General features: G+C 39.2%; 1 protein-coding gene across 1 annotated transcript in view; it reads left to right on the plus strand.

The window, feature by feature from the left end:
- The first annotated feature begins 1,234 nt into the window (after positions 1-1,234).
- Positions 1,235-25,701, plus strand: part of TM9SF3 (transmembrane 9 superfamily member 3) — a 67,004-nt gene continuing 42,537 nt past the window's right edge. The window contains exons 1-3 of the mRNA XM_030809063.1: positions 1,235-1,536; positions 11,316-11,511; positions 22,444-22,566. Of these exons, the coding sequence (XP_030664923.1) occupies positions 1,438-1,536; positions 11,316-11,511; positions 22,444-22,566 (418 nt within the window). The 5' untranslated portion in view covers positions 1,235-1,437. The remainder of the gene's footprint in view (positions 1,537-11,315; positions 11,512-22,443; positions 22,567-25,701) is intronic.

The following is a 25,701-nucleotide window of genomic DNA, read 5'->3' on the forward strand; positions in this document are numbered from 1 at the left end:
GACCTATTATGGAGCCAGACTGAGTGGGTCTGGTGTTTCAGCAAGCCACTCAAGCTCTCTGTGCTTCAGTTACCTCATCTGTAACAGGAACATTTTCACCGTATCTGCGGCATAGGGTTTCTGTGAGAATTTAATGAGCCAGTATCATTCAGAATAGTGCCTGGCAGATGAAAATCGTGGTGACTCCATGATTTATTTACCTAACATTCAAGAAGTGTTTTAAGCAAGAGAGTGAGCGATATCATCTGGTTTCTTTTTAGAAAGATCACTCTGGCACCTCTTGGGGATGACCAACAGGGGAGGAAGATCAGTTAGTGATGGATATCCTCTTGTGAGACTCTTGCAATACATAGTGATATGGAAGATTGGTTGGTACTGGCAGAGGAAGGAGAGGAAAAATAAACTCTTGAACCACTTTTAAGAGACCAAATGCTAGAACTTGTTGACTGCTGATGGCTGAGAAGAAGAGACAATCTGACAAGTTCCTGATTTTTGGCTTAGAGGCCTGTGTAAATGGTGGTGCCACATTTGTATATTTTTTTTTTTAAAGATTTTTTGTTTGAGTCTCTACTACGGATCTGGCACTGTTCTAGGTACAGGAAATATGGAAACAGGATCACTGCTCTGAGGAGCTTACACTCCAAGAGGTATTTATGACTGGGAAGAGGAGACCCAGAAATAGTTAAGTAAACACATAAATGAACAAGAATGGCAAGCTAACGTAGCATTTCTTGATTGAATAATAGGGGTCCAGTAAGTATGCAGTAACTTTAAAACATCCAACCCTGTACGAGTTTAACAATATCTCCTAACGGTGATTACAGGAGCCCGTGATTCATTCACAGCGGCAGACGAGCGCCAGGAAACGGTTATTTGATCTGATCCCTCAAGTTCCGGAGGCAGGAGGTCAGACGATCGGCCCCATTTGGCAGACAGCGAAAACGCTTAAGCATTTTGGCCAAGGTTACACAACCCTAAACACCGGGACGCGGCCCGGAGGCGGCTTCGGCCTTGCGGTCCAGGCCAGGCCACTGCGCCGGGGCCCAGCCTGCTCGGCGCCCGCCCGAGTGCTCGCCAGGCTGGTAGCGCCGCGGCTCCCAGGAGCTGAGGGGCAGCCGGCCCGCAGGCGGCGGTTGTCCGGCCCTCCCTCGGCCCGGCGGCGGTGGCGGCCGCGCGTCGCGAGGCACTTCCGGCGCGTGCCGGGGTGGCCGGATGACGTGGCTGAGTCAGAGGAAGAGGCTGAGGAGGCGCGGGGGGCGGGGGAGGCTCAGGAGCGGGCGGTGACGGCGACGGCGGCGGCGGCGGCAGAGGAGGCAGCGGCTGGGCCCGAGCCCCGTGCGTCTGTCCGCGCCCCGTGGATGCGAATCGGCCGCGGCGGAGGCGGCGGCGGCGGAGGAGGAGTCGGTGGGCCGGCTCCGGACCGGTGGGGCGCGGAGGATGAGGCCGCTGCCTGGCGCTCCTGGCGTGGCGGCGGCCGCCGCGCTGTTGCTGCTGCTGCTGCTGCCCCGGGCCCGGGCGGACGAGCACGAACACACGGTGAGGCGCCCCGGCCGGCGCGGCCGCCCCGGGCTAGCTCCCCAGTTGCCCACTGAGGCAGGCCCCACGCAGCCTGGAGGGCCCGGCGGCCTGGTGGAGCCCTGCTGCGGCCCGAGGACTCCTTCCGGTTGGGCCTGGCGGAGCAGGAACCTTGGGAGCGTGGAGGAGGCATTTCCGTGCGCTCCCGGGACAGGGCTCCGCTCCCGAGTGCCAGGGCCTCCTTCTCCCGGCCTGGGCCTCAGTGGCGCCGCACCCCAGGGTCTCCGGGGTCCTGGGACCCTGGGGCTAGGAAGGAGCCTGGGAAGGGTTGGGGTTTATCCACCGCGGGAGCGGGGCAACGGGCAGGCTGGGCTCGGGGCTTTTGCCCCCCAGGGAAGGAGACTGCCTTCTGGCTACTGAGGGCTGCGACGCGGAGGAAGATGGATGCATTGTGATTACCCGGCAGCCACTAACCAGGAAATATCCTACACTTTATAGTCCTCTTTGGCTTTTTTCGCCCGCTTCTGCCCAGACCGGATTAAAACCCTGGGGTGGGGCAGCATTAATAAACTTGAATTGAAGAGCAGTTTACACTTACTTGTAAGTGCACCCAACCTAGACGCGTTCAATTCCTAGGCCTTTCTTGTAACTTTCTCCTCACCTTCCAGCTCCTAAGTGAGACCCCTATCCCGATAGTCTCTAAGGCAGCTTCTGACAGTAAAGGGTCTTCATGTTTCCCAGTCTTCAGGTCAGGGCCAGAAACAGTCCCTTTTGCATTTGGCCTAAAGGTGATTGGCAGTTTACTTAATTGGTATTCTCACGTCAAAGCATGCATGTGAACGATCTTCAAGTGGCTTTCACTTAGGGCTGTAACTCTGGTTTTCAGAGTGGCAGACTTGAGCAAGGCAGGAAGGTCAGGTAAATTGAGAGTTTGCTTGAGTAATTGTTTTTTATACCCTTACCATTAATAATAGGAGTTTCCATGAGAGATTGTGTTTGTACTAAATAAGAAATATCTGAGGGAGTCTTATGTCATTTCTGGTAAGTGAGGAAATGAAGCAGTCGTCCTTATCTATTTAATGGAGCCGATTTTATTTGTAATCAACGAAACTTTTCGCTGGACCGTTGGCTAGCTGGGCTCTTATTTTAGCTAATAAAAACTCTAAACTTTTGACTGTTCTACCTTCGTTCACAGCCAGAAACTTCTTACCTGTGTAGGTATATATTTCTTTAGAGATACAGATCTTGAATTGGTGACATGTTTTTGTGCTGTACTTGTGGTGTTTCACCTAAGATAATTTTGTTGGGGGGTTAAACAGCTTAAAACGATTTCCTTTTGTTTTCTTTTATAAGATAAGCTGTCTCAAAGTTTAAGAACTGCTATTGTTTCACATAGTATACAGGGACCATGTATAGATTTGGGTCTTTGATTATTTTTAAATTTTCAGTGGGCATCCATCCTTTTGTTTAATGATGTTATTACTAATATATTTCCAATTAAAAAACACTTAGGAAAAGTTACCATATGAAACTCAGAACTCTCAATGTGTAGTTCCGTGATACAGGCATATAAGCTCAAAAGTGTACAGTATTCTACTTTTTAATCTTGTAATCTTGTGACTTACACTGCTGTAAATAGGGAAACAAAATTTTACAGATTGGATGTATATAAAGGCTTTAGAATAATTTACAAATTAAAAGTGTAATTTCAGTGCAGTTTTATTGCTAGGACTATTTCAATTTTTTATTCTAGTAATTGTATATAAGATATTTGATAAAAGGTTTTTGTTTACTGCCACTAAAGAGAATATGGTATATATGAGATGGTTGCTAGACAAAAAATTTAGAATCCATATTACTTCATGTCTACATTGAACTGCTCTTACTTGGTTACCCATTATTAAATACCTATTATTTATTTATTTATTTTTGAGACACAGTCCCACTCTGTTGCCCAGGCTGGAGTGCAGTGGTGCTATCTCACTTCACTGCAACCTCAGCCTCGCGGGCTCAAGCGATTCTCGTGCCTCAACCAAGTAGCTGGGATTACAGGCGTGTGCCACCACACCTAGCTAATTTTTGTATTTTTAGTAGAAAGGGGGTTTAGCCATGTTGGCCCGGCTGGTCTTGAACTCAAACGACTGGCCTCAAGTGATCTGCCTGCCTTGGCCCCACAAAGTGCTGGGATTACAGGCATGAGCCACCACGCTTGGCCAAATATGTATTGTAAAAAGCAAAACAAACCAAACAAACCAGTTATAGGGAGAATAGCATTTAAAAATAAGCATAAAATTCAAATATCATTTATATTATTTTTCACTATTAGCCAAAATCTTTTGCTTTTTCTAAATTTCTCGAAAATATTTCTCAAAAACTAGGCATTCCTCTTAGCCAGATAATAGTACTGAAAAGGCTATGGTCAAGTGAGTTTTATTTATTTTTTTTCTATCAAAAAAGCAGAAGTAGGTAGTAAAGAGAGAATAATACTAAAGGAAGAGGAGACATTGGTGTGGGGAGGTTGCTGAGTAGGTGTTTAGTAAATACATGTAGAATTGAATTATCAAACAATAACTTTTAGAAGCTAAAGCTGGCCTTTTAGATTAATTGCCTGTGAAGATTATTTCCAGATAATACCTAGCATGTCTTTTGTAGTAAAATGGGCTATGCACTGTGTTTTTTTTTTTTTTTTTTTTTGAGGCATAGTTTTGCTCTTGTCACCCAGGCTGGAGTGCAGTGGCACAGTGTCCACTCACTGCAATCTCCGCCTCCTGGTTTCAAGCAATTCTCCTGCCTCAGCCTCCCTAGTAGCTGAGATTACAGGTGTGAGCCTGTAATCCCCAAAGTGCTGGGATTACAGGTGTGAGCCACCATGCCCTGCTGGCTGTGCACTGTTCTAAGTATTTTACACATATTAACTCATCTATTAATAACCTATGAGGTGAGTAATATGCCCATTTTGTAGATGAGGAAAGTGATTCTAGAGAGGTGAGGTCACCTGCAGATAACACACATCTGGTAGGGGTAGAGGTGGGATTTAAACTTAGGCATTCTGAGTGGATAGTCTTCTACACTGTGAGCTGCCATATGTTCTATTCCCCTTTATCCTAAAAATAAGACAGTAAAGCATTAGGTATTGAGCGGTTCTCTATATTGATTTTTAAGTGCTTAAATGCTTAAATGCTGGAATGAGTGTGGCTCCATGATGAGTTGTTTCTGAGATCTTTGGGTTAGCATTAAGGAGCAATAGTGTTGACTTCATGGGCACGTGCCCTGAATAGTCACACAAGACTGTGTGAGAGTTTGTTTTCATGCTGTCCTGTAACATCTTGAAGTTTTAAATTTTTGAACAAGGGGCTCTGTATTTTTCTGTACTGCGTCCCACAAATTATATAGCTTGTCCTAAGAAGGGACAATACCTTATACCCGTTCCCCAAAGCCCCTGATATTTCTTACTGTACCTACTGAATTAGGATTCAGGTCGCCATCTGACCCATATGGTATTTTTTTTCTTTTTCTTTCTCTTTTTCTTTTTTCTTTTCTTTTTTGAGACTATGTTTCGCTCTTGTTGCCCAGGCTGAGTGCAATGGTGTGATCTCGGCTCACTGCAACCGCCGCCTCCCGGGTTCAAGCGATTCTCCTGTCTCAGCCTTCTAATAGCTGGGATTACAGGCATGCGCTGCCGTGCCCGGCTAATTTTGCATTTTTTTAGTCGAGACAGGGTTTCTCCATGTTGGTTAGGCTGGTCTTGAACTCCTGATCCCAGATGATCCGCCTGCCTTGGCCTCCCAAAGTGCTGGGATTATAGGCGTGAGCCACTGCACCTGACCCTATGGTGTATGTATGTGTATGTATATATATATATTTTATGTGCTTATTTATCAAAAATTATTTTAATATTCTCTGAAGAGTGTTGAAAAGGAAATGTGCTGTTGACTGTATGTACATATGTAGAATATGTAAAAATGTATTCCTTTTAATTTTTAAAAGTTGAATCATATGCATTACAGACATGTTGTTTGAAATGAAAATTAACACTTTTGTGGGAGACAGGCTTTTAATAAGTGATTGAAGGGACATAGGCTTCTTTATAGTCAGTGAAAGGCATGTTTATGCTTATTTGGTTTTTCTGAAACTCAAAGCACTTGGAAGCATCTAGAGTTAGAGTACTATGTCTCCTAAGATTCCGAAGGACTCCATTCAAAACGATTTCAGATTGAGAATCATAGAATTTTAGAACTAGAAAGACTCAATAATTTAATCCAAAACTCTTCATTTTCCTAATGGTCTGTACAGGTTCAGAGACTTGCTCAAGGCCACAGAAGGAATCAGAGCTTCCTGATCGCCAGTCTTGTCTTTTCTACCTGTCTTGTACATGTAATTCCATAGTTATAATATGTAAAGACGTTAGCACCAAAAACCCAGTATTTAGGGGCACAGGAATCTTAGAGCATTTTATGGTTTGCACTGTAGCCTTGAATTTTTATGGATTCTGTTTCCTTAACAAGATCACAAAGTCAGATTTTTTTTTTTTTTTTTTTGGTCTGTTACATACGCAAGCACTGTGCTTGGCACAAGTAGTATTTGATCAGTGCTTGTTGAATGACTTGAATAATTAGGGAGCTACTAGTGACAAGGATATGCAATGTGGAAGCACAGTGAACAAACTCAGGCCGTTATTCATTTAAGATGCATAGTCTTCTGTTTTGATTTGGGGGTCCTACCTAGGCTAAACTTCCCTATTTCTCTGTGGCCCAGTGTACTTCTGGTAATCTTGAGACTTCTAATGTTGGACAGACTGGATGCCTACTAGAATCGTTTACTCAGCCTCTGCCTCATAAATACGTTGTATTATATCACTGAGTGATTTCAGAAATGTTTTGTTTGATTTACTTTGGCAAATAGAAACCTTTTGTCTTTGTCTCTGTTGGGAGTATAGGAACTCTTAAAACTTACTGAAAATTTATAAAGAGTATAAGCTGTTTACTATAAGTGAATTTGTGAGTTATCTAATGTAGATTGTTAAATGCTGTAATTCGTTGTCCTATTTTCAGCTCTACTCAATGATAGACTGAAAGTTTAGGTACAGAGCTATTTTTGAGAGAGAGTAGTTGTCTCAAGAGGCTATTCAAAATTACATTTCTAATTTATTTGTATTAGAATTCTGATGTGTGTTTTAATAATTTAAAGGCTTTGAAATTATGATTTCTGGAACATTTATTTTGAAGTAAACACATATATTTTTCCCCTTTGTATGAAAATGAAGGATAGCATTTGGGTGCCTGTTCTGAACCCTCAGTCCTTTGCCCATCTATGTAAATTGTGATTTCTTATTCAGACTTCACATGACCACGTCAGCATATTATCTTCTAAAGCGTTTCTCCTGAGAATAATTAATTCATGACCACTGTCAAGGAGGAAAACTTTGGTACCCCCCCAACACATAAACAGTATTTAAATAAGAGGGGCCCAACATTGGTGACTTCTTGAGAATAAAGGTCATTCCTTTTGAGATTAGAGTGCAAATAGCTTCTTAGAAGGTTTTTTCTTTCAGGCAGATTAAAGGCTCACATGGAAAAGTTATTCGGCGTTCAGGACTGTCTTTAGTTGCTTTGTACACCTGGCACGGTTTTCGTATTTCCTTGATTTAGTTTTTTGCTCTTTAATGAATGAAGCTGACTAGGGATTAGCAAAAATACTAACCTTTTAAACTTGATGCTGATTAATTTGGACACATTACTTAACATCTCTGTTCTTTAGTTTTTGTTTTTAGTCTGTAAAATGGGGAAATAATAGGACCTATTTTATAGAATTTTGAGACGATTATTTAAATGTTCATATAAAGACCTTAGAACTATACCTAGCTCATAATATGTATTTATTGTTAGCTAGTGATGTTATTATTACAAAAATGGTGAGATCATGTCATGTTAGGGTTTGGTGAGTTAAGGCTTTCCCTGAGGATTTGAAAAAGGAGGATTCGAGCAGTTCGGAAGGATTAGTAGAATTTGGCTAAGTGGAGAAAAGGAGGGCATTCTAAATTTGGGGGAATGACAAGAGAAAGAAGATGAAGCAGGGCCGGGCGCAGTGGCTCACGCCTGTAATCCCAGCACTTTGGGAGGCCGAGGCGGGCGGATCACGAGGTCAGGAGATCGAGACCATCCTGGCTAACATGGTGAAACCCCGTCTCTACTGAAAAATACAAAAAATTAGCCGGGCGTGGTGGCGGGCGCCTGTAGTCCCAGCTACTCAGGAGGCTGAGGTGGGAGAATGGCGTGAACCTGGGAGGCAGAGCTTTCAGTGAGCCGAGATCGCGTCACTGCACTGCAGCCTGGGCGACAGAGCAAGACTCCGTCTCACACACACACACAACAAAAGATGAAGCAGAAAAGGGGAGGAAGACAATATCATAAACTGTTTTGGCCAGCGCGGACGACATAAGTGTAGCAGTGAGATTCTTCTGAGAGCTGGAAAATAAGTAGGTGAAGAATGCCGGTAGCCTGAATTGGCCTCCTCTCAATTGGCCATTTCCCAGGGAAGCCTCGGATGGAAGGGATTATTATCGTGTTGAGGGATCCCCTGATTCACTGCTGTGCTTCTGTGACTCCACCCCACCTTCTTCTGGGCCTAGCACTCTTCCCACAGACTGGAGGTCAGGGGCTTTATCAGAGCTTTAGGGAAAGGAAAGGTTTTTGTTTTGTTTTCTCCATCAGAAGTTGTGTGAAGTCTTTTGGTATTTTTTAATTTCAAAATGTTTTAAAACATTTTCTCTCGAGAGAGGACTCTTGATCTTGTCTTGGAAGCACTTATTCTCAGGGACAATCAAGGGCTGCAATGAAAAGTAAACATTTTAAGTTCATTGTATTAAACCACAGTCTGCATAATAAGGAGCAAAACATAAGAAAAAAAGCATTATTTTTGCCTTGCTATTCACCCTAAACTCTCAGTATGTGTATTTCTGATTACTGTTTCAGTCCTCTTCCCAGAAAGAATCTTAGGCTACAAAATGATATAAATTTTGTTACAGTACTGGCATCACATCACAACTCTACCACTCTGTTAAGGGTTCCTGAATGTTTAAAATGAGTAACTTCGGAATATGTGGTTTAACATCGACTGGGACCGTTAAATTATTTTAGTCGTTATGTTTTAATTTGTATAAAATAAATGGATGCCCTATTTTTAAAGGTATTTATTTTCAAAAATGTCTATTTTTAAAGGAAAAGTATTGGAATTTATAGAAAAAGTATTTTTGTGCTTATTTTCACAAGTTACATTTATAACATTTCTGCAGACTCAGCAGGGTTAATGGCAAGGTGCTCTTCAATAGGTCGTCTCATTCAACATTCTGCTCTTAAATAGATGAATTATGTTGCCTCCCCTTTCTTATTTTTCTGAAAAGGTACTCTTACAGTCAGTGTACATATCAATCATTTCACATACTTCAAACTTCTTTTACCAAGTTGCCAATGAACTTTACATTTCAGCATTTCTTCAGTGTTTTCCCATCATATTTATTAAATATCTATTTGCCTTGGTGAATAGGTTCTTTTTGTGAGACTGAGTCTCGCCCTGTCACGCAGAGTGGAGTGCAGTGGTGCAGTCTCAGGCTCACTGCACCTCCACCTCCCGGGTTCAAGTGATTCTCCTGCCTCAGCCTCCCAAGTAGCTGGGATTACAGGCATGTGCCACTACACCCTGCTAATATTTGTATTTTAAGTAGAGACAGGGTTTCACCATGTTGGCCAGACTGATTTCAAACTCCTAACCTTAAGTGATCTGCCTGCCTTGGCATCCCAAGGTCCTGGGATTACAGATGTGAGTCACCGTACCTGGCCATGAACAAGTTTTAATTCTAATACCAACTCTCATTAGTTGGTAGTGGTTGAGCACTGTTTTGAGAACTCTGAGGCAATATCTATGTTCAGCAGAAAGGAGTAACTTGGTTGATTAGTATTGTGTGGCCATGAGCATTGGATGGAGGAGTGGGGGCATACATAAATTTGTCAGTCTTCCCAGATAAAAAGAATAGTAATGAATGGGGATATACAGATACATTAACATTTAGACCTTTGATTCATTACTTCCTACATGAAGATTATTTGCAGTTGTTTTTCTGAACTCTCTTGAAACAGCTTGTGATTTTCCAAATTGTTATTCGTCCTGACCTTCTCTGCCAAAGTGAATGTAATCATTCCTTTATTGTTGCTACAATAGCCCTTTATTACCTTAATTATAATACTTATTTTTTCTTTGTTAATCATTTACTTGTCTGATTCCACTGTGGATTATGAACTTCTTTAGGAAACGACAGTGTTTTACTTAATTTTATATTCTTAATACCTAACGCGATACTTGGTACCTGTCACACGTATTCAAAAGGTGAGATCATTTGTTATTTCCTTAATGACCTGGCTGTTGTCTTACATGAACAGTGAGGCATTTATGTTTGAAAATGAGATGACTAGGTCTAAGTCTTAGGGTGATAATCGTGTGAATCAAAAGAAAAAGGCAGATGTTTTTGGTAAGAACATACAAATTAATGTTTTTGGGTTCCCTAGAGTGCAGAGAGATTTGGGGTTTGAGTCTCCATGTCTGAGAGAGTGGTAGTACCATTAGAAAAATGAAGCTGGGGGAAGTGGATTTGGGTAGATGAGTTTGGTTTTGGAGATGTTAGGTTTTGATTGAAAATGTTTATTTATTAACTAGTTTTAGATGGAGGACTGGAGATAAGGATTTCATAGTGGGCCAGTTGGATAACTTCTTCTATTATGTGCTCCATAGCAACCTACCTTATTATTATTGCTTGTTTAATGCCCATCTTTCCCCCAGTAGGACAGGGAACACATCTTGTTCAAAGCCGTATCCTCAGTTATAAACACAGTTGTTTCACATGCTAAGCACTTAGTAAATAATTGTTCAGTGAATTAATGTCTGCACTGTTAGTTGATTTAAATGCATCCAATGTTGTCTTTAATTTATATTGCTACTTAGAATTATTAGTTTTAAAATTACCATGGTAATCAGTTTCCATAGAATCATTGGAACTTTAAACTTGTCGAGATCTTAGAAATCTTTGACAGGCCTCCCACTTGTACCTTGGAACTACTCAAAGTCATTACTGACCACACTTCAGATTTAGCCATGTATAATATTCACTGATAGGTAGTTCATAATTACTTATTCAAAGGAATATGCATATAGTGCATGTCTTTCAGGCTGCTAACAAGATAGCAGGCTTGAATGGACTTGTGGAGGTTCTATACCAGTCTTCCTTGTGATTGGTCATTTCTGTCTTCTGTAGTACTTTGACCAGTGGCTGTGTGAAAGTCTCGCAATGAGATGAAATTTTATTTATGCTTGCAGGCAACATTAGGGTTTTTTTTTTTTAATTGATTAACATGAGGTTCTGGATAAACTGCATTTTGTTTCCTCCTTCCTTGTCCATATTAGCATGGTGAATCATGCTGGTTGCAGGTTTGCCATTATTTGATAGTATAAATGTATATAATAGACGTACTCTTATGAGCTATTGGGCTTAATTTAAACACTGTCTTCTATAAAACAAAGTTTGGAAAAGGTGTCTCTGCCTGAGACTACAATCAGAGGATATAATTTTAAAATTCACAAAGTTTCATTTTTAAGATGTGGACGTTCATCATCAGATTAAGCTTCCAGTATTTTATTTTATAGCTTCCTGAACAGAGATGATGCACTTTTGTTTAGAACACATAACAAATATTCCCTTAATTTGAATTAGTTTTTTTTTTTTTTTTAATTCTTGTTTGCTTTTCTTGTTTCAGTATCAAGATAAAGAGGAAGTTGTCTTATGGATGAATACTGTTGGGCCCTACCATAATCGTCAAGAAACATATAAGTACTTTTCACTTCCATTCTGTGTGGGGTCAAAAAAAAGTATCAGTCATTACCATGAAACTCTGGGAGAAGCACTTCAAGGGGTTGAATTGGAATTTAGTGGTCTGGATATTAAATTTAAAGGTAAGTAAACCTTAATAGTCCTTACAATGCAATTTGGATTGTAGACAAGGGTTTCATATTTTGGCACTATTGACACTGGTGTTGGATAATTCTTTGTTGTATGGAGCTGTTATGTACATGTTAGGATGTCTAGCAGAGTCCCTGGCCTGTACCCCTCTGATGCCAGTAGCACCTTCTAGTTGTGAAAACCAAAAAAGTCACCAGACACTGCTAATTGCCATCAGTTGAGAACCACTACTTTAGACTCTAAAGTGTGTTTTAGTCTGTAAATGAAGTGTATTGCATTTAGGAAAGTATATTAGTAATTAACAAAGATTTCTTTTGAATATTTATAAGATAATAAAATAGATAATTGTTAATAAAATTGTATTTCCTTAACATATTTTCTCCTGAAAAGTGTTCTCTAGTAAACCCCCTATTGATTAGACACATGTGGCCCAGGAAGACCTTCATAGATATTTAACAAAGTAATTTCTGGAGGTCTGAGGCTGTAATGGGATGCGTGGATACTTAAAATTCTTGTGTGAAGCCTCAAATTCAAACTTGTACCATAGGCTTAACATGTATTATTTATCAGTGTTGTATTAATTTATCCTGTTAATACCTATAGGATATTTAAATTTTAAGTCAAAGGCTTGTTAAATTTGGGGAAAATACTTCACCTTATCTAGTTATTATGCAGGTATCCATTTATCAGGTCCTTTGAGTGTGTTTATACTTTTCATTTTTCTCTGTCAAGTTTGTCAGAGAGTGTATTTCCTGCACAGGCATTTTTAGCATGGTGAACAGAAGCTTGAGTAATTGAATTTTTGCAGAATCTTTGATGAGGTGTCTTGGTTTTTGAATACATCATAGATCCTGTAAACAGGAGCTTTGGATTTTAATCCTCCTCTTTTTTTTTTTTTTGGTACTGTATTCATTTTAGTAAAATTGTTTACTGCAGTTTTTACTTCATTGTCTCCATGTGTAAGATGAATAGTAACTGACTTCTGGTATTTTTAGTACTAAAGATGTTATTATTTCAGTACTTTGGGGAGAAGAATGTCAATGAGATTTTAAAGATGATGTTAGTTTAATTTCAATTTGTTAAATTTTATTCTTGTTTTTAAAATTGCTCAGTTATTGTTGAAAATAGGTATACAGTATCTATTTACATTCTCCCCCCTCTCCATCCCCCCATTTATAGTCTTTGGGGCTTAATTATAAAATTAAGTTGTGAATTTAAACCATAGTGGCATGGCCTGTAATTTTATGAGTCACTGTAAACATACCTTTGAGGCTTATGTTTTAATTTAATTAGGTAATGTAAGTATTTAGTCACAAATAACAAGAAAACTTAAACTAGAAAATGTGATCTTTGAGATTTGGTACTATATGTAATCATCTGCTTTCTATTTTTCCATATTTGGTGTACATTTCTAGTTTATTAAAGAGGAACCAACGAGAGAATAGGCAGAACTCCTGAATCCTACTTTGCTACTGTGTACAGATTTCATTAGTTTTTGAGATCCTCACCCATATTTACTAAAGAAGAGTACTTAATTCATCAATCTTTTTTTTTTTTTTTTTTTAATACTTTAAGATCTGGGATACTTGTGCAGAACGTGCAGTTTTGATACATAGGAATACATGTGCCATGTTTGCTGCACTCATCAACCTGTCACCTACGTTAGGTATTTCTCCTAATGCTATCCCTCCCCTAGCCCCCACCCGCTGACAGGGCCCAGTGCGTGATGTTCCCTTCCCTGTGTCCATGTGTTCTCATTGTTCAATTCCCACTTATGAGTGAGAACATGAGGTGTCTAGTTTTCTGTTCTTGTGTTAGTTTGCTGAGAATGATGGTTTCCAGCTTCATCCATGTCCCTGCAAAGGATGTTAACTCATCCTTTTCTATGGCTGCATAGTATTCCATGGTATATATGTGCCACATTTTCTTTATCCATTCTATCATTGATGGACATTTGGGTTGGTTCCAAGTCTTTGCTGTTGTGAATAGTGCCACAATAAACATACATGTGCATGTATCTTTATAGTAGAATGATTTATAATTTTTTGGGTATATGCCCAGTAATGGGATTGCTGGGTCAAGTGGTATTTCTAGTTCTAGATCCTTGAGGAATTGCCACACTGTCTTCCACAATGGTTGAACTAATTTACACTCCCACCAACAGTGTAAAAGCGTTCCTGTTTCTCCCATCCTCTCCAGCATCTGTTGTTTCCTGATTTTTTAATGATCGCCATTCTAACTGGTATAAGGTAGTAGCTCATTGTAGTTTTGATTCACATTTCTCTAATGACCAGTGATGATGAGCTTTTTTTCGTATGTTCGTTGGCTGCATAAATGTCTTCTTTTGAGAAGCATCTGTTCATATTCTTCGCCCACTTTTTGATGGGGTTGTTTGTTTTTTTTCTTGTAAATTTGTTTAAGTTCTTTGTAGGTTCTGGATATTAGCCCTTTGTCAGATGGATAGATTGCAAAAATTTTCTCCCATTCTGTAGGTTGCCTGTTCGCTTTGATGGTAGTTTCTTTTGCTATGCAGAAGCTCTTTAGTTTAATTAGATCCCATTTGTCTATTTTGGCTTTTATTGCCATTGTTTTTGGTGTTTTAGACATGAAGTCTGCCCATGCCTATGTCCTTAATGGTATTGCCTAGGTTTTCTTCTAGGATTTTTATGGTTTTAGGTCTTACGTTTGAGTCTTTAATCCATCCTGAGTTAATTTTTGCTTAAGGTATAAGGAAGGGGTCCAGTTTCAGTTTTCTGCATATGGCTAGCCAGTTTTCCCAACACCACCTATTAAATAGGGAATCCTTTCCTCATTGCTTGTTTTTGTCAGGTTTGTCAAAGATCAGATGGTTGTAGATGTGTGGTGTTATTTCTGAGGGCTCTGTTCTGTTCCATTGGTCTATATATCTGTTTTGGTACCAGTACCTTATTCGGCAATCTTAAACCCCCTTTTATTAGTTCCTAGAGGCTGAGATGGAGAGATTATTTAAATAGAGGAATATGGTTTTCGTGAGTAAAGAAGGGGGATTTATTTTCTTTTCAGACTAAGCTAAGCACTTTTAGATTAAAAAAAGAAGAGCTAGCCAAGTGTTATTCCCTGAGAGTTGGTGATTCCTAGGGGTCTTACCAAGTTTCCACCTCCAGCATGGATATGCTGCTAAAGAAGCTGCTAAATTAAGTGGTCCAGATGAAATAGTAGATGCTGATTAGATTTATCTTCTCCCTCTACTGTAGCTCTTTGCTTGCTGTGTTCAAAGATAAAGTCAATCATGCTTTGAAAAGTGTTGTAGGTTGTCATGTAGCCAAACATTTAAAAATAGGATGCACCTTAGAGATTGTGTCATCCAATTCCCTCTCCCAGAAGCCCAGAGATAAAGTGATTTATTCGTGGTTTATCATAGCATACTAATAATAGAAACTGGAACATTATGTCTCTTGTGAACTATAGGAATATTTACCATGTATTCTTAATCTGTCATCTCTTAAATATTTGACTGCTAAAGATTCTTCTGAAGGCATATTCAAATAAAACAAAATTTTGGAAATGTGAAACCAGAGAAAACTATACGTACACATACATACACGTTTACATATGCATACACACACATCTTTTTTTAACCTATTAGATTGTGTCAGGCTCCATGGATTGGTATCGTTTTGTAAAATGAAGATTACTAAAGAGACTATTTAAAGGAACTAATGATAGTCTAACTCTAATGCAGGATGCCTCTCACTTAAGATTTTATACACAACTTTTTCTTGCTAATAATCTTATATCCTAGCACTAGACAAAAATGCTAAATTGAGACCATTTTAAGAAAATGCATTAAATGTAGAAGGGCTGACTTAGGTTAGGCATCCTTGAACCTGGTTTGAATTCAGTACCCTCCAGTTTTAGAGGGTACCTCTTTGAACCTTGCCATCATAGTGTGGAAAGAAGAGGTGCTTTAGGGTCAGAGAGACTTGATGCATCCAGCTCTGCCTCTGCTTACCTGTGTGGTCATGGGCAAATTATTCAACCTCTTTGATCTTGTATTGCTTATCTGTGAAGTGTGGGAAATAATATGTATTTGAGAGAAGTGTCAGGTTTAAATGAGAATGCATGTAGAGCACTTATCAAAGTTCCTGGTATATAGTTTATATTCGAAAAGTGGCAATTAGGAATAATAATAGCACATAGCATGGGTCTGTAGCTCCAGCTTGATTTTGTATTTGCGATTATGAAATGTTAGCTTATTGATTATAGACTTTGATTTATCCCCAAGCTGCTGTACTAGCCTGTTATAGTGGCACTCTTGTTCACCATTGCACCCTTACCTGTTAAGACATAGTATGCTTTTAATAAATTGTCTAGCACCCAGACGGTTGTTGTTACGATAATTGGTTCATTATGAACATTAGATGATCTGGAATAGTAATTCTTAACCAGAAGAGATCACCACCCACCCGTCCTGCCCCTTCCCCCATGTGAGAATTCCTGTAGTATAATGAAGTGTGTTAATTGTGGAAAAATCAGTGACTTCTACAAGACTCCTTCCTTCTGTTTGTTTTATTGATCTTCCCTTGAACTTTTTTTCTTCCTTGAATTTCCCAACTTAACAGAGGGCTGAAATTATTTTACAAGTATTTTTTTCTTTAGAGTTAATTGTTAAGTTGAGAGTACTGCAGATAGGAAGAGGCTGTTTAGAGCCTTATATATTTTTAGTTCAGTGATTCTCAATCTTGGCTGTTCTTATCTTCACTGTGCAGTATTTCCCTCCAGATATCTGCCTGGGCAATATAGGCCTGATTGCCAAAGGGTGAGGAAAAGGGACTGGGGGGATGGCAGGTTTACTTATTCAGCCAGAAGATGTTTACTTCAGGTAATCCCCCATACTGTTTTCAGTCCCTAGCTTCTGCTATTCCTGCTGTCCCTGATTCTGGAGCCCCTCTGGTTTAAGTTCTTTAGAGGAAGGTCCCACTGGTCTACTACAGGGATAAGTTGAGGGTACAGTATGTGTCTAGCTGTATGAAGAGTAGAGGAGGGGACCTGGCCATCCAACCCGTTTGTGTACATATTTAATATTTTAATATAATTCCCTTTGTGTTCAGTCCTACATCTGTCCCCCTAGCTTTTGAGGTCTGTAGTGCCTCCAAGTCCTGAGTGTCTCTTGGATTCTGTGCAGTTCCCTCCGTTACAGGCATCACTCTCCTGTTATGTTTACTCCTGCTTTATTAGTAGTTTGTCATCTTACAACTGTTTTCCATTTCCTAAAAATTTGTTAAAATCTTTTTCCCACGGCCGGGCATGGTGGCTCATGGCCTGTAATCCCAGCACTTTGGGAGGCTGAGGCAGGTGGATCACTTGAGGTCAGGAGTTCGAGACCAGCTTGGCCAACATGGTGAAACTCTGTCTCTACCAAAAAAATACAAAAATTAGCCGGGGACCTGTAATAATCCCAGCTGCTTGGGAAGCCGAGGCAGGAGAATTGCTTGAATCCAGGAGGCAGAGGTTGCAGTGAGCCAAGACTGTGCCACTGCACTCCAGCCTGCGCGGCAAGAGCAAAACTCCATTTCAAAAACTATATATATCTATAAAATATAGATATATATATTATATATATCTATATTTTTTCCCACCGTCGTCTCTTCTTTTTGTCTTTGTGGACTTAACATACTTTTTATTCCTTCACTGACGTTTTAATCGGTTTTAGGAGAGAGAAGAAATATACTTGTGGTTAAATCTGCCTGTTTGTAAGTGGAAGTCTGGGAACTTGGTACAATATTTTGTCCTGTTGGTTTCAACTGAAGTGTTTTAGTCAGACCAAATAATTTGAATCTGAAATTTGTCAATTCTTATTACTGATTTCTTATACCTTGTACTAACTGCAGATTTGATAAATATGGGCATCTCTGTTTTTTGTTTTTTAAAGGAATGTATATGCATATATATTTTTCTGATTTTAACAGTGATATAAGTTCAAATACACAATTTAGTAACTACAGGAAAATATAAACCTGGATAAAATTACCATTAACATTTTGTTGTATTTTCTTCAGTCTTTCTGTGTTTGTGTTTATCCACATTGTTTTAAATATGTGAAAGTTGAGTTCATTCTATATATATTTTTTAAAGTTTATTTAACAAATCCTTATATAGTGCTTATTATGTGCCGGACACTGTTTTAAGCACATTCTAACTCATTTAGTAAGTTATATATAGTTTTTGTTCTACTTTTGTTCTCTTGACATTTTATGAGCTTGTCCCCATACTGTTAATTACTCTTTTAAATGTGGCTGCATAGTATTGTGTAACTTGGATACTGTGATTTTTTTCCCCCATTTTCTTTCTTTACTTTGAGATGGAGTCTTGCTCTGTCGCCAGGCTGGAGTGCAGTGCAGCGGTGTGATCTTGGCTCACTGCAACCTCAAGCGATTCTCCTGCCTCAGCCTCCCAAGTAGCTGGGATTACAGGCACACACCACCACGCCCAGCTGATTTTTGTATTTTTAGTAGAGACGTGGTTTCACCATGTTGGCCAGGATGGTCTCGATATCCTGACCTCGTGATCCTCCTGCCTCGGCCTCCCAAAGTGCTGGGATTACAGGTGTGAGCCATGGTGCCCGGCCTTTTCTCCCGTTTTCTAGTTGTTTGATGTTTTGATCCTTCCTTCCATCCTTCTTTGGTTTTCTTTTTCTGCTATTGCCCATAAGTATTTCAGTACCTCTCTGAATCTGTTATTAGGATGAATTCTTAGAAGTAGAATTACTGAATCAAAGGGTATAAACATATTTAAGGCAGTTTTTGACACATGTTGCCAAATTGTCATTTAGAAAAAATTACACTGTTTATACTGCTAGTCAGGTTGGTCAGTTAATCAATACTGTTTATATAGTTATTTAATTAACTGTGAATATATCAGTTTTTCCAGTTCATTGTTTTCCTCTAGTTCATTCAGCAGTTATTGAGTATCTTACTGCATTCCAGCACTATGGTAGGCTCTGGGTATGCATAGTTCAACCAAGAGCCCTAGCTTCCGGGGTCTTTAGGCCCTCTGAAATTCTACCTTAATTTTATGTGAATGTGCATTTTCAGGGGGTGGGCAAGGGAGAGATCACTTTCATTGGATTCTTAAAGGGGTGTGAGGCCCAAGGAAACTTAAGAACACTTTTTGTGAATATATTGACTCTTTTAATCCTTTTTTTCTTTTTTTGGAGACAGGGTCTTACTGTCGCCCAGGCTGGAGTGCAGTGGTCCCTCACAGCTTACTGCAGCCTCAACCTCCCCAGGCTCAGCCTCCTGAGTAGCTGGAACTATCGGCACACACCACCATGCCTGGCTAATTTTTCTGGTTTTTGTAAAGATGAGGTTTTGCCATGTTGCTCAGGCTGGTCTCGAACTCCTGGGCTCAAGGGATCAGTCTGCCTTGGGCCTCCTAAAGTGCTGAGATTCCAGGTGTGAGCCAACACGATTGGCCTGATGCTTTTAATTCTTAACTCTGGGAAGGAGATAGCATAGATGCTGTCTCTTTTAAGGGAACTGAGAGGTTCATGGAAGTTAAATAACTTGCTTTTTATTCACATAGCTACTAGATACTAGAGCTCAGAATAAACCTCACCTTTCTGCCCATTTCTCTATAAATTTTTATATATTGATTTCTTTGAAGAGAGACTTTGCCAAGTGCTGCTGAATTAGAGGTAGACTATTTCTCATTTTCCAAATGTAATATTATCAAAAGAGAAAGTAAACAAAATATGGCATACTGTGTTCTTAGAGAACTCATGAATAATTACCACTTTCTTTTCTCAGTGCTTTCACTGCCTGCCTATTCAATTGTTAGCCTGCAGTTTTATTGGGAATTGATGGTAGATTATTGGTGCATAGTGTCCAGAATCTACCTAACCTTGCTTTCTGTTTGAAAAATAAGGTTAACATTTGCCACTTTACTACTTTGTTTTTTTCCCTCGTTAGAACTATTTACATTAGTAAACTCTTAATTGCATCTTTTTCAGAATTCATGGATGTGTGTTTCACCTTAGAAAGATACAGCCTATTATAATTTTAAAGCACTGATTTATGCTGGTAGATTTTTAAGATTGTTTTCCAGATATACAGAGTGCCGAATAATGATTTGGCATATTCATACACATTACATTAGTTACCTTCAAATTGGCTCCCTCCTGAGGGAGATGCTGTTTGAGTTGGGCAGCCAGAGACTCTTCAGTTATTTGCGATGTTCGTATTTGTCTACCTGCTTGGAAGAGGAATTTCATTAAGATACGACCAACCAACACCCTTTTTATATAGCCTGTCATAATAATAGATTTTCCCTTTTAACACACTTCGTTTCTAGACTTTACATGAGTTAAAGATATTCTTCAAGACCTCTTTGTCAATCCTTCTGAGAGACTCTGTTCAAAAATTTCATTTGTTTAAAAACTGGCATTTTCTCCTTCTGTACAAACATACACACTATTCATACACAGATGCATGTATAGGTACATACCCTAATATGCGTAGTGATTTCCTTTGCCAAATAAATGGAAAATTATGCTCTTAAAATTTTTTGTTTATTTGTTTAGTGCCAAGTCTATGCAGGGTACTGAAGCAGGCATGGCTGGAGATAAAAAGGATATAATCAGTTATGGACAAAGCACTCAAGACCTAATGGTGTTTTTGAGGAGCAAGATACTGGTATGAGGTAGACAATGGTACAGGCCTACATGCCATAAGGGAGGTATGGGAGTGGGTATGAGAAGTGTGGGGAGCGGGGAGTCAGGGACTCCTTTGTGGAGGAAAGGGCTGGGGGATGGGGAGGATTTTAGACTGGACATTTTAGGTAGAGTTAACAGCATGAGCAAAAAAGTTCAGAGGCCAAGAGGGCACAGGGTGTGTGGGAATTGAGTTTGACTCGAGCGTAGAGGCAGATATATCAGTTGGGAAACAAAGAGTTGGACTAAAGTTCAGACTCTGAGGAATCTTTTAAAAGCTTTATACAGATTGGCCGGATGCAGTGGCTCACGCCTGTAATCCCAGCACTTTGGGAGGCCGAGGCGGGCGGTTCATCTGAGATCAGGAGTTCAAGACCAGCCTGCTAACATGGTGAAACCCCGTTTCTACTAAAAATACAAAAAATTAGGCCTGGTGGCATATGCCTGTAATCCCAGCTACTCGGGAGGCTGAGGCAGGAGAATTGCTTGAACCCGGGAGGTGGAAGTTGCAGTGAGCCAAGATCACACCATTGCACTCCAGCTTGGGCAATAAGAGCGAAACTCCGTCTCAAAAAAAAAAAAAAAAAAAAAAGCTTTATACAGATAAATGCCATACTGTATATATCTTAGAGCTTCCTACTTAAATCTACCACATTGTTAATGACCACTATCAATGAATATTTGTTTCTAACGGCAAGGAATTCAATGGCTTTGCAGAGGTAGCTGTGAGGTCCCCTACTGCCACTGTGGCCATTTGTTGTCCCTTAAACCTGGACTTTCCTTTGGTTCTGAATATCCCTTCTGTAGCTGCAGTTGCCTGCTGCCTTTTGTTCATTATCACACTCCGTGGAGATCCCATTTGGGGATCTCTTGCTGCCAGTTTTTCTAGCTCCTGCTGTAGAAACTCTTTGGAGCAATCTCATTTTTTAACCCTCCATTGCTTCACTGCTCAGCCTCAGGGTTTTTTTGTTTGTTTGTTTGTTTGTCTTTGCCATCATGAAAATCCTAAATTCCTTGCTGCCTAGGAGGGCTTGGGCAGAAAGAAAATCTATGTGGGAGTCGTTGTTGGAGACAAATTAATTTTCTTCCCATACTTTGAGGGTGAGAAAGTATTTCCCTGACATTCTTCCATGGGACTTCAGTGTTTACTGCCATCTTTGGTGTTGTAGTTTTGGGGTACCCACTTTAGGTTGGTCTATAATATGGGAAGCTATTCTCTCTGTTAAGGATTGGGGAGACATACTGCTGGGTATCTTGAGTTATAAATTAGATTGCTATTTCTTTGAGCCACTAAATGATGTAGCTACAATTTATGTTTAAGAACTTTTAATCAATAAAGAGTTTAATAATGTTTCTTTAGAGAAATTGCATTTCATGTTTCAAATAACCAATGTTATAGTACAAATATAGTATAGAACTTAAAAACAAACTTGTGCTTGCTTTTTTGTTCTTGTTCGGAATGATTTCTTAATTTTTTTCTAATTGCTTAATATACCAAAACAACTTCTTTTGATTGACATGTTGAGTATTTGTAGGTTTTTTGGATTTTCTTTTGTTTTATTAGAAACATAGGTACATTTTTGATATACTAGGTTTATTAAGTTAGAAACCGTCTGAATAGAATTATAGTAGCAGTATTTTTGAAAGCAGTCAGGGGTGGAAAATGACTCATCTTGAGGGGACTTTAAGGCAATTTATAAACAGTGATGCTTGCTGAATAGAGGTTTGCCTTTTAATCTTCCTGCTTATGAATAATCACTGGGTGTTTTCATAGAATCTGTGGCTTCCAGTAACTTGTCTTTTCAAGAATGTTAAAATCAATGTTGATCTCAGAGAGATCTTATAGCTAGAAATGGTTATCTCTGTTTATGATCATACTCGAGCTTTTGTGTATATTAAATAAAAACTTTATGTGTTTAACCTTTTTTTGTTTTTAAAATCAATTTATTTTAAAGTTACTTTATAAATTTTCTTGTATAATTTTCTTTATATAAGGGATGATTTCACTTAGGTAATGTTTGAAAATAAAGATGATTAAAATTTTTTCATTATAAAAAGTCTTAAAGATACACAAAAAAAGGGAGGAATAGTACACTGAACCCACACATATTTATCACTCAGATTCAACTATTGTGAATAGAAGTTTTAACTTTAGGAAATGTTGGCTTTTTTTTTTTTTTTTAATGTTACTATTTTGCAAACTAGCGGGCTAATTTGCAATTTTTATTTTATGCAGATGATGTGATGCCAGCCACTTACTGTGAAATTGATTTAGATAAAGAAAAGAGAGATGCATTTGTATATGCCATAAAAAATCATTACTGGTACCAGATGTACATAGATGATTTACCAATATGGGGTAAGTATTGTATGTTGTATTTAAGATTTGGGAAAATTTGCATAATCAGAATTTATATAATGACTCTGTTAAGGTGATATTGTACTGGATCATGATGTAAATGTGTTTTCACCGTTTTTTACAGAATGATTTTAATACCAGTTTTATGGTCACCTGTTGCTTGAAGAATTTTTGACATTGCCATGCCTTATATGAAACTTGCCTAAAATTTAACTTTTATATAGTATAACTTTTCAGATTCAAGAATGAGAAGGTGCTTAGAACAATCTAAAAAATTCTTCTGCTTCCATTTTTTTCATATCTTATTTTAATTTGTTCTTTTAAATACAATTAAAGGGACTAATAGGATTTTGAAGTTTCATTCTCTTTTTCTCATGTTAGTACTGTGGTAGTATGGTTTCTTGGTATGATAGTTTCTTGAATGGCTTATTTTGCTAAAAAATGTTTATGTTTTTGCTCTTATTTATCCATATTAATGGAGAAGACCTATGGAATAGTTAATGCCAATTTATGAATAATCCAAAATCATTTATGTTGGACTTGATTAAATTATTTATAATGCAAAGCACAGCCAGCTGTCATGGCCAATATGTTTGATCACATTTTTCTCTAATTGTTTCTTTCTTTTGTCTCTGGAAATCTGCTGTTATGTATAATGAATGTTTCTTCTAATGCTTAAAATTGTTAGCAGATTACTGTCATCATGAGCAGTAAACTATCAAAGTCTGAACATATCAGATCAGCGTTTAATATCATACTAAGATGAAATTTAGAAAGTTAATATCAAGAGATAATTATATGCATCATCATTACTGTGTTGCATGTTAATTAGGTATATGTAGTAAGTATATCATATAAATGACTGCAGTTACTATTATGGTAACACAGACATTTCTCTGATCCGCTCTGACAGTGATAGGAAGATGTGCTGAATATTCACTGAAGGTTTTTCTGAGCCTGTAGTTCAGGGAAACCCATTGGTTTGGGCCTCCCTCATATTTGAGAGAACAGTTTTCTTCCCTGTTGTTTTCCCTTGCATACAGGTTTGTGCAGTGAGGCCATCATAGCTCATTGTATCCTCAAACTCCTGGGCTTAAGTGATCCTTCTCCCTTGGTCTCCTGAGCAGCTGGGACTACAGGTGCACACCACCATGCCTGGCTCTTTTTTTTTTTTTTTTGGTGTGTTTGTAGAGACAAGGTGTCTTGCTTTATTGCCTAAACTAATCTCTAACTTCTGGCTTCAAGCAATCCTCTTGCCTCAGCCTCCCAAAGTTCTGGGATTATAGGGATAAGCCATCATGCTTTAGGTTTTTTTCAGTCATAGCTGTGGGGCTCGTTAGCAACAGTGGCAACTGTGCTTTCCCGTGTTAAGTTTATTATAGCCCTGGGATTTTAGAATATGCCCTGTTTCGGGAAATACTTTTGGATGTCCTTGAATGTCTGAACCATGGAGAATCCTTGTCAGAAAAAAAAAAAAAAAACAACTTTGTATCTGACTTTTTGTGGAGTAAAGGTTTTGGAGTCTTTTAAAAGCCTTTTAGAGAGTAGCTTCTTACTTGATATAATTATGTCTTTACCCCCAAAGTCTGGTTTTCAGAGTAGATAGGTAAATAAACTTTAATGAAATTAATTATTGGCTGGGCACGGTGGCTCACGCCTGTAATCCCAGCACTTTGGGAGGCCAAGGTGGGCGGATCACTTGGGGCCAGGAGTTCGAGACCACCATGGCCAGCATGGCGAAACCCTGTCTCTACTAAAAATACAAAAAATTTAGCTGTGCATGGCGGTGCACACCGATAGTCCCAGCTACTTGGGAGGCTGAGGCACAAGAATTGCTTGAACCCAGCGGGTGGAGGTTGCAGTGAGCCAAGATTGCACCCTTGCACTCTATCCAGCCTGAGCAACAGAGCGAGACTCTGTCTCAAAAAAAGAAAATAATAATTAAATATTAGAAGGATTTCATGCTGGTGTGGTGGCTCACGCCTGTAATACCAGCACTTTGAGAAGCCAAGGCCAGGAGTTTGAGACCAGACTGGGCAACATAACAAGATTCATCTCTACAAAAAAATAAAACATTTACCCAGGCGTGGTGGCACTTGCCTGTAGTCCTAACTACTATAGAGGCTGAGGTAGGAGGATTGTTTGAACCCAGGAGTTTGAGACTGCAGTGGGCTATGATTGTGTCACTACACTCCAGCCTGGGTGACAGAGTGAGACCTTGTTTCAATAAAAAATAAAGATAAAAGAAGGATTTCATTATCCCCCAACAATCCCAAGCAAAACAAAACTATACTCCTTGAATTTGTACCAATTAGAATCTCTTTGGTTAATAAATAATATTTTATAAATATGATTATATTTTTCCCTAATACTTACTGAAGCGTAAGGGGAAGGCCCTAAGGAGTAACTAAGAGCATAAAGCTATTGGGAACTGTTTAGGCTTGGGTGGGGAACATTGGACAAATAGCTGGCAGTCTGAGGGCATGAGAGATGTATCCTCAGCTACCACCTATAATATTTCCCTAACATTGTGGATCTTTTTTTCCAATATCCCAAATTATGATTGAAGTGATAATTTTAAACTGTATCCTTATTACCATTTATCTTCACCACTCCTTTTATTTTGCTGACTTCCCAGGGACAGGTCCAGTAGTTGAGGTATAAAAAGGAGACATGTTAAGTTTTGGTACCCATATATACATGTGTACATCTTACTGGGAATGGGTAGATCATAGGTTATTAGAGAAAGTACTAGACTAGGGATCTGGAAACCTTGATTTTAATTTTGGTTTGACCACTAATAGCTGGGTAACCTTGGCAGATGGTGATGTAAGCACTTCCCTGAAATTTTGAGATGTTAGGGAGTTGTATTAGTCCATTCTAACATCACTATGAAGAAGTATCTAAGACTACGTAATTTAAAAAGAAAAGAGGTTTAATTGGCTCACGGCTCTGCAGGCTATATTGGAAGCATAGCGGCATCTGCTCGGCTTCTGGGGAGACCTTCTAAGGAAACTTACAATTTTACAATCATGGCAGAAGGTGAAGGGGGAGCCAAGAGTGGCTAGGGAGGGAGAGAGGGTGGAGGTAAAAAAACAAAACAAAACAAAAAAACCTTAATGAGCTTTTAGCTTG

Source organism: Nomascus leucogenys, chromosome 3 (assembly GCF_006542625.1).
Source record: "Nomascus leucogenys isolate Asia chromosome 3, Asia_NLE_v1, whole genome shotgun sequence".
In the NCBI taxonomy this organism is placed as follows: domain Eukaryota; kingdom Metazoa; phylum Chordata; class Mammalia; order Primates; family Hylobatidae; genus Nomascus; species Nomascus leucogenys.